Source organism: Lepisma saccharinum, chromosome 6, assembly GCF_977018435.1.
Source record: "Lepisma saccharinum chromosome 6, izLepSacc3.1, whole genome shotgun sequence".
Lineage (NCBI taxonomy): Eukaryota > Metazoa > Arthropoda > Insecta > Zygentoma > Lepismatidae > Lepisma > Lepisma saccharinum.
The window spans coordinates 29,222,178-29,238,528 of NC_139234.1; the positions used below are offsets into that span (position 1 = coordinate 29,222,178).

At 37.9% G+C, this 16,351-nt stretch overlaps 1 protein-coding gene across 1 annotated transcript in view; it reads right to left on the reverse strand.

Moving 5' to 3' along the window:
• Window positions 1-15,888, reverse strand: part of LOC145988648 (uncharacterized) — a 30,516-nt gene extending 14,628 nt beyond the window's left edge. Inside the window, exons 1-3 of the mRNA XM_083123699.1 lie at window positions 15,717-15,888; window positions 6,029-6,194; window positions 499-714 (exon numbers count right to left, since the gene is read on the reverse strand). Coding sequence (XP_082979825.1) covers window positions 499-714; window positions 6,029-6,187 — 375 coding nt within the window. The 5' untranslated portion in view covers window positions 6,188-6,194; window positions 15,717-15,888. The remainder of the gene's footprint in view (window positions 1-498; window positions 715-6,028; window positions 6,195-15,716) is intronic.
• Window positions 15,889-16,351: the final 463 nt, after the last annotated feature.

The window sequence follows — 16,351 nt, forward strand, 5'->3', positions numbered from 1 at the left end:
ACAACTTACTCCCACAAGAAAGTCATTAAAAAAATTAAAAATCCATGAAACCACAGCATTTGAGGGCTAGGGCTTACATACCAGCTGGTCTCACTCCCCCACATGCTTCACCAGAGGTGGGCGATCAGCCAACCAGTTCCAGGGTGACATGTGGTCAGCACGACGAACCCCCAATTGTTGTTGTAGGTTTCCATGACCGGAAAACTACTCATTCATAGCTTCCCAATTTTCTCACCATGATGGATGGTCACACCAAAATCTCAGGAGAAAAATCGACACCCCCCCCCCCCCCGCCCCAGGAGACCACAACTTCATAGCAATTTTAAATATGGTTTGGTGGATGCGTGGGAGAAGATAATCTATTCTACATGACTTACTCATTGTTCCACATAGAACTGTGAAGCATGATTAATTTCACCACCTATCTGGCAGTCTCTTTTGTGTTCTACTTCAACGTGGAAGAATCAAGAAGAGAAGAGATTATTTGTAGCAACTTACCAAACAATAAACAATAAACTTGGTGAGGTCGTCGATGTTCCTGTCATTGACATTATGGTACCTTGCAGGTATGTACACTACAGGCCTTCCAATCATATCACGATGACGAAGGACTCGTGCTTTCTTTGAAGCTAAATGCTTCTGCACAATAGGATTTTCCTCATTTAGACTTGCCACGCCATATTCCTGTCGCCACTTATTTGTCTTCAAAATTGCCTACATAGAGAGAAAAGAAAAAGATGATGAACACAATCACCCGGTTTGATGGTAACAAACTGTTTAATATCGATGGATGGTCTACCAGGAATGTTCACCACTGCCTGGCATGAGATGCTCAGAACTTAAACATTTAAGATAAATTTGCATTATCATGCACTTAGTCACTGATTGGAAGTAGCACGCTACTTGTAGTGTCGCTACCGTAGCGAGCTACAGCTACATTTCTTCTCAGCATTTTGAGGTTAATTTTAAATGTGGCAACAGTGTCAAAAAAAATTCGACAATAACGATTACTTTTGCAGGGGGTTCATAAAGACAAAGTCTATTACATGGAAATACAGATAATCTAGATTACAAATATATAGATATCACAGATTATAGATATCCACGTAATTTATTTCTCTAGTGTCTGAATAATTCTAATATCAAGATAACTAAATGACATATATAAATATATTCTGGCTAACAGCTACATTTTTTTGAGCTGCATCACTGTTTTGGGAAGAAACACCTCCTTTGCGGCAATAATAATTCTCAGATATCTATTTACCGCTGAGTACAAAGAGTCCAATCGAGATGAGAAACATTCTTTTAAATTGTTACCTTATCAATGTTTCACTCCACAAATTAAGGATACTTACATTATAACGTTGCTTGTATTCGTACCGGGAAGTAATCAATACTTGAAAATGCCACGTTAAGCCTCCTAGTATTTGAATTTGTATTTTTTGTAATTTATCGCTTTTCTGCCACTTTGGGGTAATCGTGACGATAAGGATGAGTAATGATCATGAAATTGGTGAATGGACACTTACAGAAAACACCCATGCCCATCCATGTACTCAAGGGGCCATTTCCCCCCCTCAAACTATGAAATATTTTGATGTTAATCTATAAAAATAACTGAAGATTTTTCAGATTTTCAAGAAAATACGATTTTGTCTTTGCATAAATGAATGGGTTGTTTGGGTGAGACGTCAGGCTCCAGGACTCTGCAGTCTATAATATTTTGCAATTTTAGTTTTATAACCATTGATGCAAGTCGGCCAGATATGTCGATTTAGTAGAGACAGTCCACTCTTTTTAATCCCTGTCCCTAGTTTCTTCAAACTGCAGTCACAATGAAAAATTGTCATTTTCTTGGTTAACTCACATTCATATGTTATTCATTACAAGAATCATTGCTAACACATATAATTTATTATTATCTATACATAGAATTATCATGGCTGGTGTGTGATATTGGTAATGCGTAACGGCGATTTGATGCCAAAACTGGGAAGGAGGAGGTGGGTCAAAGACAGTGTACTTTCTTCTTGGTAGACCAGTATTAGTATTATGAAAACATATCGTATTTCGATAATCGAACTTTGTTTTTCAATCCAAAAATTGGTATTTAATTATTCATCTCATAATAGCCTTATTGGCGCTTCAGATAACGAAATTAATTATAGCGGTGCATGATCTTTGGACACAGAGGATTAATTTTTTTTGAAGTCCTTATATCGCAACACTCTAGTAACTTTTCTCAGGTGTAATATTTCAACTATAATGCACAAATTAATAACAAATAATGACTTACTTTTCTTTTTCAGACCGGAAAAATGTTCGCTACTTGTCACCAAGAAATGATGTGCATCGATTTAGACTATTCAATTTTTATGTATTCACGAGTTTCTGTGCATCCCAATCTTGCATTAAAGGCAGTTTGCCTAGCAACAAATAACTTTCAAGTGTCAGGAACTTTAAAAAAAAATCACATTATGGTCGCACCCTACTAAAATTTTGACGTAAAATCTGCGAGGAATGTGGTGAAATATACTAGTGCATGTGCAAAAGGCCAACTGCCTTCCCACGGCCCTTAATCGCCACCAATGTTGGTTAAAGAAAATTAAATGAATTTTGAAAATATTGTTAATTTTACGGAATAGTACTATTAGAATACGTGTGAGACTAATGTAAACAATAAACACGAAACTGTACGACGTGTGTAAGCTGACTCTTTGTCGGGTCAGAGGTGTCTATCAGTGAGTTGAATTTGTTCAGTTACTTTGGACCATAATTATAATCTAGCAACTTTGAACGTCTAGCTTCAACACCAGCATAAATTTAGCATTTCACATCTTTTCTTTGTACCACATTTTCGATCTGCCCCCCTCCATACATACATACAAACACACACACACACACACACACACAAATGCAGTGAACAGGCTTACGTAAGTCTAGTCTGGGATTTGGAGCCAGCACCTTTGGTGGCAACATCAAGAGTCCACAACTCGTGTCGGCAACAGAGATGGTTCTCATACATCACCTTGTAATCAAGAGTTCCCAGGTTCTATTCTCTGTGGCTGACATATTATATTTGTTTGTTTGTATCTTAGAACTGTAGACTCAGTCCCATTTAGCCTGTCTCAGCATAACTTTGAGCTGAGAAATTTCAAAATAATAAAAAAAAATATACAGTTCGTCTTAAATTAGTGCAAAAAGAAGACAAGTACAAGTTCGACTTGTATGTTAACAGCATTGATCATTGTGAGTATACAGGATCACACCAGCAAGATGTTATTGTTACAAGAACGATATACACACACTACTTGGAATTACAACTATATTACTCGTAATATTTTTTCACAAATTTTAAAATTATAATACGTTTAGAACACTTGGGTTTACACATCAGTTTCCTCAATATACAGGGTGATTCAAAAGTCCCAGGACACCCCTTTTTCTCTGAAACTGATGGGGTAATGGCACATCCAACTTCACCTGGGTACATCGGGGTAAGGAGCCCATGTGTGATGGTGCTTCCGGGACATGGTCGACATTTTGAAGTCCGCCATATTGGATCGAGATCAATCTTTTCAAATGGCAAGGGGGTTATGTGGGGTATCAAAACACATTAGAATTCTTCAAGAAATGAAAAGCTATAATTAGTTTTGTGATAGCTGTAACCGTACAAACATTATTGACACTGAAAGATGGCAACCGGGTGCTGCGGTACCCACTGGTATGTCCTACAGGATGTGCTCAATGTGATTCCCATCATGCTGTGGCATGAAATACACTCTGCATGGACCCGCATGAGCATCTTTGGAAGTATTTGATCAGAGGCGCATATGAGGCGGTGGTGAAGGTGGTGTGCATCACTGATTTTCTCGGACTACACAAGCTGGTTTAAGTAACCCCATAGGAAAAAGTTCAGGGGAGCGATGTAGAGATCTTGGTGGCCATACAACGGGACCATGTCGGCCAATCCAGTGATCGAGGAGTTGCAAATCCAGCCATTTAAGAACCTCTCGTCTGTAGTGGAGTGGTTGTTCCTGGAAATAACAGGGGAAGGTGCCATCTTCTGTGAGAAGGGATGGAAATACTATCCTGAAGCAGTTCAAGGTAACGCTGAGAAGTGAGCAAGGTGTCGAGGAATATGGGACCGTTGATACTTTTGTACCGTTACAGTTATCACAAAACTAAATACAGTATTGTATTTCTCAGAAAATTCTAATGTGTTTTGATACCACACCATAACCCACTTGCCCTTTGAAAAATTTGACCTCGATCCAATATGGCAGACTTCAATATGACAGCCATGTCCTGGAAGCACCATGACACATGGGCTCATTACCCCAATGTACCCAAGTGAAAGTTGGATCTGCCATTACAACATCCATTTCAGAGAAAAAAGGGTGTCCTGGAAATTTTGAATCACCCTGTATATTATGATATTACAAAAAAACGTACGAGTTACTGACTTTTCTGCAGAAAAGTCACAAATGTTATGGATTCTATTATAATCTACGAAAACTGTTAATTGTATTGTAACAGGTTTAGACTAAAATTTACCTATCTCTTCAAGATATCTTATCTTCCATCTTTCCAATATTGATCTGCAAAATACACTAACAAAGCAAATGGGTTGAGAGGATTCTGTTTAATTTTCCTTTCTGGATAAAAATAAAAACTAAACTGTGAAAAACTTGCCTCAGGGCATTTATAAATATCTATAAATTCAATGGGATTTGGATTAATAAAAGTTGCAATTTCTCACGTCTCCGGAGCAAAATTCAAGCAGAATTCCCGGTGAGTAGTCACACAATGCTGTATCAATCAATGCAAACATTTTATCATAACATTTCTGATACTTTTTCTTTTTTGTTTCTTGGATATACAGGGTGGCTCAAAAAGTCACTTAACACCCTCGGTACAAGGCCACTGCAGCGCGCAACGTGGAAATGGTGATGACCACTCGTTGCCAGGCCATGGGGAACCACATTGACGCCACCCACGCGGTCGGCGGCCATCAAATCAGGCTAGAATTCAACGAGAAATGCAATGGTGAAGGTTTTTCCGACTTATCTTGAACCAGTAAAAAGTTATGACTGAATTCTTGTACCAATTTGCTCCTTTTCGAGGTGTTAGAAAAATGCCTTAAAATTTGTTTAGCGCATCGATAACGCATCGGGATCAAAGTGATGTCTAGGGAGAGAAGTTTGCATGCCATTGCACAAGATTTTAATCGGATACATCCATGAAGAGCTGAGCATTATGAATGGTTGTCGCGAACAATTTCAGTGTGATGCTTCGATTAAATGAATAGTCCTTCACAGTGACAAGGCTACTGTTTATGTTCATAAGGAAGTTCATAAACAGAATATTCGATGCTTTTTATCTGATAACCCATTTTCGGCAGATCAAAGCTGAATGGTTAGTGATGATAAGTTAATGGTGTGGCATGCTGTGTGGAACACGATTGGTTAGTCAATTTTTCATCAACGGAAACTTAAATGCTTAGGGCTTAGGGCTTATGGAAGAACGTACTTTTTACAGAGTTTTTTCAATACGGAGAAACACCAGAACACTATGGGAACGTTGTGAAGCAGTGGCTCAGTCGGTAACGTGTCGGACTACCATGCTCAAGGTCCCGGTTCAAATCCGAGAACTTTTCTAACTTTGGAAGAGGCCCCGGCGCCCACCCAGCATCGAATAATATGGGTACCTGGGGGAAACCCTGGGGGGTAAAGGTGGTCAGGAGCATGATGCTGATCACATCACTATTGTAAAAGGTATGTATATTTAAAATACAAGCAATTGAAATGCAATAGTTTTTCACTGTACATGATGAGAAATTATATTAGCTAACCTCTCAAGAAATATGGATCTATAGGTGGAATTACATAGGAACTGGTGCACTCTGGGGGAAGTTAGTAGGGCCATAAAGCATATTATAATATACAATTTTAGGGTAGGTTTTTCAAATGGCAATAAAGGTTAATTTAACATAACTACACTGTTATATAATAATTCAACTCACCTGAAATGCAGCATCAACAGTTTTGAATGCTCTGAGGTACCTTTTGATAGAAAACTCATTGTGATACTGGGATGGATCAGCATCAAAAATAAGCTTCAATCTACTTTTCAGCTCTTTGAGGTCTTCTTCATTCACAGGTTTAGGAGATTGCTCTGACATTTTCAAGCTGAAAATCCCCACAAAAATTTGAATGTGTCTTGACTACCTAATCAAAAATATAGCATGCAAGTAAAAATTCATCAATACAACAGAATTTCCATTATTTTAAAGCAAACAAAAGCTTTTGTTACAACTCCTCTTTTTGCTCTAATATGCTAGTCAGGATTGAACAATCATTTTCAGCATTTCAACCCACTGAAATGTGCCTCCTCTAGAAATTAAACCGGAAAGATTAAAAATTGGATTTCTTAATCAGATAAAAAGCACAGCAATAATGTAAATCATTCAACATTTAAAAAGTACTCCTTATGTGAATGGTGGATTGGTGTATCTTATGCATGTCTGTCCTAATGTATTGCCTGTAAAAAATATCCTGCAAGAACAAGAAACTATAACAAAATGTAATGGAGGAGACTTGGAGGATTTGACACAGTTTTTACGCTTCTCTATAAATAAATACCTGTCCATTCCATAATGTGGGGCTCAAGGGAGCATGACGACCTCTTCAAGTAAGGTCAAGTAGCCTCTCTACTCCAACTCCACTCTCATCCTACATGCCGTGAGCCCTGTTAAGTCAAGTAATCCATTCTGATGTCGTGGTAACCAATCCCTTTGGAGGAATGGTTTGACAAAGATCCGTTTCGAGGAATGGGTTGACCGAGACGAGAGAAGGAAGTCTTGACAGGGGTGGAAAAATACAGGGATCCCAGTCGCCATGGCACATGAAAATTTTCACCTCGTGCCTGCATTTTCAAATTCAGTCTTTAAAATTTTGGAGGAGTAATATTTCAAGTTTGTTTATGGAATTTTCCTTCGCCTTTTTAAAAATAATCAGAACAGTATACATATATGTGTTATCTGTATCTCATGTATCATTAAATCAGAATAATAAAAATGAATTTTAAAATCGGCAGTGATAGTACTTGTTCATGCTGTTACCGGCTGAGCCTTCTTTAAGATGGCCACTCCGGCACAAGAATTAATTCCAATCTTGTACTGATTAATAAGTTAAATGTTTTCAGATCACATTTCAAAATGTGTAGCTTTATCATAGTTGGATCCATGGCTTTCATACCCTGTATTTGAAAAGAAGAAAATGAAGCTGGATGCTGAGAGAAAGGGTCTGGTGTGTTGATTTATTTTTAGTTTTGTCTACCCCTGGGTCATGACAGTGCTATTCGAGGGTAACTTGAGGTGAGGTCTGTCGAGATGATAGAAGCTGGCAACAGGACATTCGTCAAGAAATGGTGGATGAACCGTGTAACTTATGCACCCATGTGTGTAGTTAGACAGCACACTGCGAAAGGGTAGGAAAAACTCATGGATGAGGTGAAGGTAATTCTCCTAAGGGCAGGACACCCCGACAGAAAAAGATCCCATCCTCCGGTTGTTGGGTTGGTTGTAAGAACAGCCCATGAGGCCCTTCTCTGTCAGAGGTTGAGCACAGGTTTGGCTACCCTACATTGGAAAAACAAGCATTGTTCAGAAAACCCGAAATATCAATTGGAAGTAGACAAATGCACGTTAATAGGAAAAGGCTTAGAAAAACGGATATAAAAACAGCAACATGGACTGTGAGAACTATGTTACAGTCTGGTAAATGAATTAAAGATCTAATGAAATATTGATGTTTGGTAATGATGTAGTAGCTTTACAGGAAATGGAATGAGACAGAATAGAATTGGTGGTATATATATAAAAAAAATAGTCTGCTGTATAGCAGAGCAGACAAGAACAGGCCAGCTAGGAACAGGTTTTATTATTACAAAGAAAATAAGGAAGAGTTTTATCTCTTTTCAACCAATCTCAGACCATATATGTAAAATAAGACTAAAAGGAAAATGACAATCTTTTTTCAACACATGCACATACTGAAGATAAAGAAGATATTGAGAAAGAACAGTTTTATGATACACTGTCAAGCCATCTAGAAAAGGTTCCACATTATGATATAAAAATCATATTAGATGAATAATGCAAAAATAGGACAGAAAGATTTTGTAAGAATAGCAGCTGGGAAATAAAATACTCCACATCATTAAACAAAATGAAAATGGAACATTACTCATACAGTTTGCAGCTTCAGAAAGGTTGATAGCAAACAGTACATTAAACCAGATAGATTATGTTACTATCATTGAGACATTCGTTGTCTATCATTGATTTAAGAACATGTAGGGGACCAAATTGTCACAGTGACCATTTTCTAGTGAGAGCTATGGTTAGGCAAAAAATTGCTAATGTACAGAAAAAAAAAATAATAAAACAGCGTGCCTACTCTAGGACCATGATAAAATTCAAGTATATTTTCCGGTTTTCAAGGCAAATTTTCAAAAAATTCAAGGCCACAAGCAGATGTTTTCTCTATTTCTACTTTGCATGTTACTGCCTCTCAACACCCACACACATGCACCAGAGGCGCAACCACGAACTTTTGTCTGGGGAGGGGCAAGTACCAGGTTAAACATACCAATAATAATAATGACAGTATTACGACTTATTATTATTAGTAGTAGTAGCTGTCAAAGACGTTATCATCCTCGTAAATTACACAAAAAAGGGGGTAGAAGTCTGTGTTAAAGCATTCGTGTTGGAACAAACTATATTAAACATTTTTTAAAAAAAAAAACGTTCAATTTCACATTCATTAATAATGGAAAACAAGTACACCAACAATATTTTTGAATGGCAGAAAATGCATGATAAATGCATTCTGAAAATTATTTTTCTACATGTAACATGTATAACTTTCATGTACAACATATGTTTTACACATATTCAAAATGGATTGATGTAAAGTAAGAAAATGCATGCCAACAGTAAATTGTGTACGTATGCAAAGTTTCTTTAATACATATATATATCTACAGCATATAGGTCTATTATTTATATTCATTACATAATCAATTCATCCAACTCATAACAAACCAACAACAAAAATTATATAAATTGTCTCCCAAATGTGCATGCTCAGTTTCCTCCGAACAATTGTTCATGCATTTAAGACAAAATCCATTAAGAGAACCCTTATTTCTTTCTCTGCTAATTTACAATGCATTACAGAAAACAATCAAACGAGTGAAGCAAACAAGAAAACTTTTAATCAATATTGACTTAATAGGGTGCAAATAATTCCATGAGGTGCCATGGCATTCTCTCATTTACAACTATTATTATTTAGATCGTTCGGCAGCCAGGGCCGACTCCTGCCGCTCCCTAGCTAGGGCTCTTAACTTGATGAGACTAAGAAAAGGAGGTATTGCGAGCGAAACGAGCGAGAAAATTTTATGAAGTGCATTCTTATTTCCATAAAATAAAATCGAGGGGAAATAATTGCCACTCTGAGCCCTCTGCAGGTGCCCTTGGCCATCAATGTTTGACCCCTTGCCCTCCTTAGACTCTGAAACATGTCGGAAACTGGTTTATTATATGAAGAACAGGTGTAAAGCAGTAATTAAAGCCAAAGGATATGCATCAAATATTAGAACTGCCAGTCAATTTGCTCTGAATATACTTTTTTTCTATTATATTATTAAGTGTACGAATATAAAATTGTACAAGAAATGGCATGTTTCTCTTTCAGTTTCATTTAATTTATTATTGTCATTGGTTATACAGAATTTGGGTAAGATTTTATGTTCCTAATGATATTAGTTATTGAATTGTAAAAAAAAAATTCAAAAGAGTGCATTTCCTTTCAGATATTAAAGCATTTTCTTTGAAAATCCATGTGTACAAATAAGAATGTTACATACTGTATGTATGGGATACACTAAGTTAATGTACCTTCTTTACCTTTGTGAACATATTAAAGGTATTATAAAAAACATATGGTAAAACTGTCAAAGCCGGGAATCGGATTTCTTCAAATTTACAGGAGAAAGTACCTAACAGAATTGAGTTTCTGTGTAATTTCGGAAGGTCGTAAAAGTGTTTTCTCGCATTTTTCAATGTATTTGGCCGCTAATTCATGTATTTTTCTATAATAATGTCCAACCGATGCACGAAAGCTGTTGCTTGAATTTCCATCATGTACTTGAACCGGATAATGCAAGCATCTGATGACGTAATTCCCGGTAAGTGTTTGGTAAGAGTCTACTTTACGTCCTATTCATAAGGAATACGTGTCATATATCATTGGAAAGGTTATAGTATAAGAAATTCAACAAACTAAATCCCAAGGCGAGGAAAAATTTCCTGGAGGAGAAAAACGAGAAAAACCGATGTTGTCCGGATATGCGTGATTGAACGTACTGAGGACATTTTTCGATGATGAAGCACATATTTAGGGGTGAAATGAGTGCTAATGGAACCTAACCTAACCTCGTAGGCATACCTCGTTCCCGTGAATGGTTAGTGACAGAAAGTGTAAAGAAAAACTTACTTACCCTACGGATGCCGGAGCGCCGGCTGTCTGCTAGCAAGGTGTTGTAAACGGGCAAGAAGGAGTGCGCAAGAAGGACGTAAACTAGACTCTAGCCAAGTGTTTCCAAACACAGTTTTTGGTACTATCATCATATGAGGGAAACACCTACGAATCATATATTTCAGACTTCTTTACATTGCCAACGTGTTATTTTCGAATGCGGAACATTTCTTAAGGTGAAATAATGCATTTCTAACTAAGATAATGTCTATTTCTTCTATTTATGTGTACTTACTGTTACTTGTTGTTTCGAATCTGTAACACATTATGGCCGTGATAGCGTACTGGTTTAGGGGGCGTTCTGAGTGTTTTTTGTCGATGTATGCAGTGTTGCAACCTCGTTCACCGGAAAATATCTACTTTCGTGCCCGGATTTGAAATTATGCTAATACGTCGCATTTACGTGTAGAACTTGTAAATTAACCTTGCAATTTACCACGTTCATTGTCCATACACAGCAATTCGGAATCATCTTTCTTTCGCAATTCGTTAATGCTCTTCCTTTACGCACAACAATCTTGCAACCTTGAATATTGACGTCAGACGAGGAATGCCTACATGGTTAGGTTAGGCCTGTTAGGTTAGGTTCCATTAGCATAAATACAAAGAAAAATTAATATTTTCACTTAGAGATGCGTTACCTTGTATAGCCTAACATGAAAAAGCTCTCTCCTGTGACGTCAGAACACAATGTTGCTACAGTGTTGTGCGATAAGTGACACCCATTCGGGTCGGAACCATCTTTCTTTCGTAATTCGTTAATGCTCTTCCTTTACGCACAACAATCTTGCAACCGGGTCAATCCATATGAAATCATACCAGCTGGTTGCTTGACCATTTTTAAAAAAGTTTATCTTTTGAGTGGTGTGAGCCTCATATATTGACAGTTCAGAACCACTCTTATTTTAATTTTACTATCACCGATTTGAAGATGGCGGGCATTTTTTTATCATGGCGCGCATCATTTTCTCCATTCGTAAGCATCAGCGGCAACTTTTTTTTCTCAGCTCTGGTAAGTCCTACGACAATGAGACAAAATCTGTGATGTTAAGCACATTATAGGCTACAATTATATTTCTGTGTAATTTTCTAAATATTATTCCTTCATAATAAATTTTAAGGTTAAAATTGTGTATTTTAATCACTCAAAATGACATTTTCGGACATTTTTTTGAGGGGGAAGGGAGTTTACTTGACACTTGAATTTTTTTGCGCAAGTACCTGTGTACCAATAGAGTACATCAAAATTATTTGAAGCTTGAGACTTTAATATTTGTTTTTCTACAGGGTCATAAACATGTACTTTTTGTTAAAAAAGTCCAAGTTCAGGGTTAAATATCTCTGGTGGGCAGTTGTTTAAAAATCTGAAATTTGTACACAATACAGTACTTCAGGATAAGTAACTTCAGTAAAAATGTTGAGTTTGAGATTTAATTGGTTTAGGAGATACAAAACTCGTGAAAAATTCAAACGTTTTGCATTAAATATGGCATACCTAATTTCATTTCTTATTAACATTTTGTGTTGAAATTCTGCAAACTGTAATTTGGAATGTCAATGAACAACATTACAATCCTGAAATGGATCTACAATAAAGTATATATACGAGGGCGTGCTGAAAAGTAACGCTTCCTATGTTTTTATTTTCTTTGTTACCTTGTAAATGCATTTTGGATTTTGAGCAACCATACATTGCACTTATAAGACTTTCCCGCTTCTCAGTTGAAGGTTTCAAACTTCCATCGCCAGGGGGTGCTGAACTATTGCGAGGAAAATGGCAGCATGTAACCATGCAATGTCGGTGAAGTACCTGAAGTAGCGTTTAGTGATAAGAGTTTCTAAACGCAGAAAATGTGCTAGAAATTGACATTCATCTGAGACTGAGGGCACTTTATGGGGATGAATGTGTAGACATCAGTACTGTGCAATCGTGGGCTGTTCATGCTCGTAAAGATAACCCCAGCTGAAGAAATCTCAGCTATGTGAGAGAATGGAATGAAAGGCCGCGAAATGCAACTGATGGAGGTTATCGGAATCGTGTTCAGCTGGGGTTATCTTTACGAGCATGAACAGCCCACGATTGCACAGTACTGATTCAGATTCAGATTTTTAAACAACTGCCCACCAGAGATATTTAACCCTGAACTTGGACTTTTTTAACAAAAAGTACATGTTTATGACCCTGTAGAAAAACAAATATTAAAGTCTCAAGCTTCAAATAATTTTGATGTACTCTATTGGTACACAGGTACTTGCGCAAAAAAATTCAAGTGTCAAGTAAACTCCCTTCCCCCTCAAAAAAATGTCCGAAAATGTCATTTTGAGCGATTAAAATACACAATTTTAACCTTAAAATTTATTATGAAGGAATAATATTTAGAAAATTACACAGAAATATAATTGTAGCCTATAATGTGCTTAACATCACAGATTTTGTCTCATTGTCGTAGGACTTACCAGAGCTGAGGGAAAAAAAAGTTGCCGCTGATGCTTACGAATGGAGAAAATGACGCGCGCCATGATAAAAAAATGCCCGCCAACTTCAAATCGGTGATAGTAAAAATAAAATAAGAGTGGTTCTGAACTGTCAATATATGAGGCTCACGCCTCTCAAAAAATAAACTTTTTTAAAAATGGTCAAGCAACCAGCTGGTATGATTTCATATGGATTGACCCAACCTTGAATATTGTCAGACGAGGAATGCCTACGTTGTTAGGTTAGGAATGTTAGGTTCCATTAACATAAATACAAAGAAAAATTAATATTTTCGCTAAGAGACGCATTACCTTGTATTGCCTAACATGAAAAAGCTCTCTCCTGCGACGTCAGAACACAATGTTGCTACAGTGTTGTGCGATAAGTGACACCCATTCGGGGAAAACGGCTTGTTCCGTGGAGCTGCTGTTCTTATGGTAGGGTTACGTTACGTTAAGAAAACATAGTTTATTTCATTTTTTTATCGATTTCCATACTTGACCGCCAATTATTAAACGCAGATTCGTGATTAGGAGGTCTCAATTAGTGAGTAGGCGAAATTTCATAGCAATTGGAGAGTGGTCCGGTATTGTAAACGCGTTCCAAAAAAAATTAAAAATACTCGACACGTAGTTCTAGTGAAAACACGGAGAGACTGAAACACTGGCTACGGGGTTGCATCATCCTAACACACGGAACATTGCACTCTCATGCAGAAAGCAAATGGCGGGAACAGAAACAGCGTGTCGGACAGAGATTTTCGCAGAAAACAACACGCATTCACATTAAAATGGATCAAATCTATATTCAGGAACTTCCACAACGCTAAAGAAAATGATTTCCGTAAGTACTTTCTCCTATAAATTTGAAGGAATCCGTTTCCCTCATACGATAATGGGCTCGGGTACCCTTTTCTACACCCTCGATTTTTCGCACATTTCAAATATTCTCGTTACGAAAATTAGTTCTTCATAAGAAACGATGTTTCTAAATAGCGCGGAAAGTAATTTTTTTAGATCTACGTGCTAGGAAACTTACGTTTTTCAATATTTAGATTCCTTATGTAACGTCGAAAGGGTTTTGCAAGGATTTGATCATGGCGCATCTTAGATTCATGTCACAGGCGCACGTCTGAACATTTTCTTTTTCTTCTTATCTTTGACTTGTGCAATGGGATAATTTGCAATTTTTTCTTGTAATGAATGACTTGTGCAATGGGATAATTTGCGATTTCAATATATTATTTATGTAATTTATTGGCGGATTGGATATTTGAGACATTGCAATTGTTTTGTGCGACTTTAGACATTGCAATTGATTTGTGTGACATTGAATTAATACAAAAGGACTAAATATGAGATTGACACACGTTCAACGGATGAAGGACATAGAGGGCTTTGTTCGACGAGACATATGGGACATTGTACTTGACTTACAGGGAGATGGTCTGCTGCCCCACGAACCATTGGCGCTAGCCCCACGAACCATTGGCGCTAGGCCCACGAACCATTGGCGCTAGCCTCACGAACCATTGGCGCTAGCCCCACGAACCATTGGCGCTAGCCCCACGAACCATTGACGCTAGCCCCACGAACCATTGGCGCTAGCCCCACGAACCATTGGCGCTAGCCCCACGAACCATTGGCGCTAGGCCCACGAACCATTGGCGCTAGGCCCACGAACCATTGGCGCTAGCCCCACGAACCATTGGCGCTAGCCCCACTAACCATTGGCGCTAGGCCCACGAACCATTGGCGCTAGCCCCACGAACCATTGGCGCTAGCCCCACGAACCATTGGCGCGTGGATAGGTTAGTTCAGTTAGGTTGAGATCGATAGTTAAAATTTGGTGTCGTGTTAGTATCACGATCTAGAAATTGGAAATAATTGCGAACCATTTCAAACGACAAAATTTCAACTTTAAACGGCTGTACAGTCGTAAATACTTATTTCCGCGCTCCAATTTTTTTTTATTCACAAATAGGATCACATAACCTTCATAATGAAAGAAAAAAAAATTCAAAATTCGAGGGTGTAGAATAGGGTACCCGACCCCGATAATGTTACCCAGTTTTTTCACTATATTGCAACCTAACCTAACCTTACCATAATGGTGTGTGAATGGTTTTTGGGGCTATTCGTGGATGGTCATACTATCCCGAATGGTTTTTGGGGCTATGCGTGAATGGTTTTTAGGGCTATGCGGGAATTCTTCTGTTGAGAAGGTTGAAGCACTGCTTTGCTGTTTGAAACACAACGCTAGTCAAGATTTGCCCGCCATTTTGCGTGTTCAGGAAGAGAGAAAAGAACGAACAATAATTACTCGACATGTCGACAATAGATACCAATTTCGATAAAAAAAAAAGCGAAATCCCTTGTTAAACAATTTTTCGCAATATAGAATACGTAAGTACGAATGTCAACAATTACAGAATAAACGAGTTACAGCAGATTCCCGGCTTTGACAGTTTTACCAAGCAGATGAAACATACTGCGAGACCAATCAACAAAATACAGAGATCAAAACCACTTATCAACAAAATATTTAATGAACCCATGTTTAATTACAATCTGATATTTTCTCTTTAGTTGGTTCCCATACAATATCCCATATTGAAAATTATTTACCTGACTTCTGGTTTCAGAAACAAATTAAGATTATACACGCAATTTTCGTTCGGTTACAGTATTCACAAATTTCTATTCAGAAAAAATACAGCAGCATCCGTTAACTCAACTTTCAGCACAACATTCAAACTTTACATTCCTACTTTCCGATCACGCCGGAGGGTGAACCATTTTGAGGTCAAACAAATGTTGCCAGTTACAGCAACAATAAATGGTTACGGACGGTTGCGGTGATTCTCTCAAGTTGGGATCGGGGGGGGAAAAAATGGTAGTGTCTGCTGTCACGTTCTTTTCCTGCTGTAACTAGGGGTGTGCGGGATCCCGAAAAGTCGGGACACTGGGATCGGAAAAAAAGTTTCCCGCCCGATCCCGACTTCGGGAAATGACTTCCCGACTTTTCGAGATCTCGAGCAGTCGGGAAATACCGAATGGTCATTTTAAAAAAAGTTGCTATTTCTCGACGTTTTCTGCATTGCAAGCAGTGGCGGCTCGTGGTGACTTTATGAGTGTGCACTTCAGCATCGCGTCCAGGTGTTTTATAACCCTCTCAAATACTCGCTCTTTTTTTTTTTTTGCGATGCTAAATGTATTGGTAACCCAAGTTATGAACACGTTTTACTAAAAATGAGGCTATG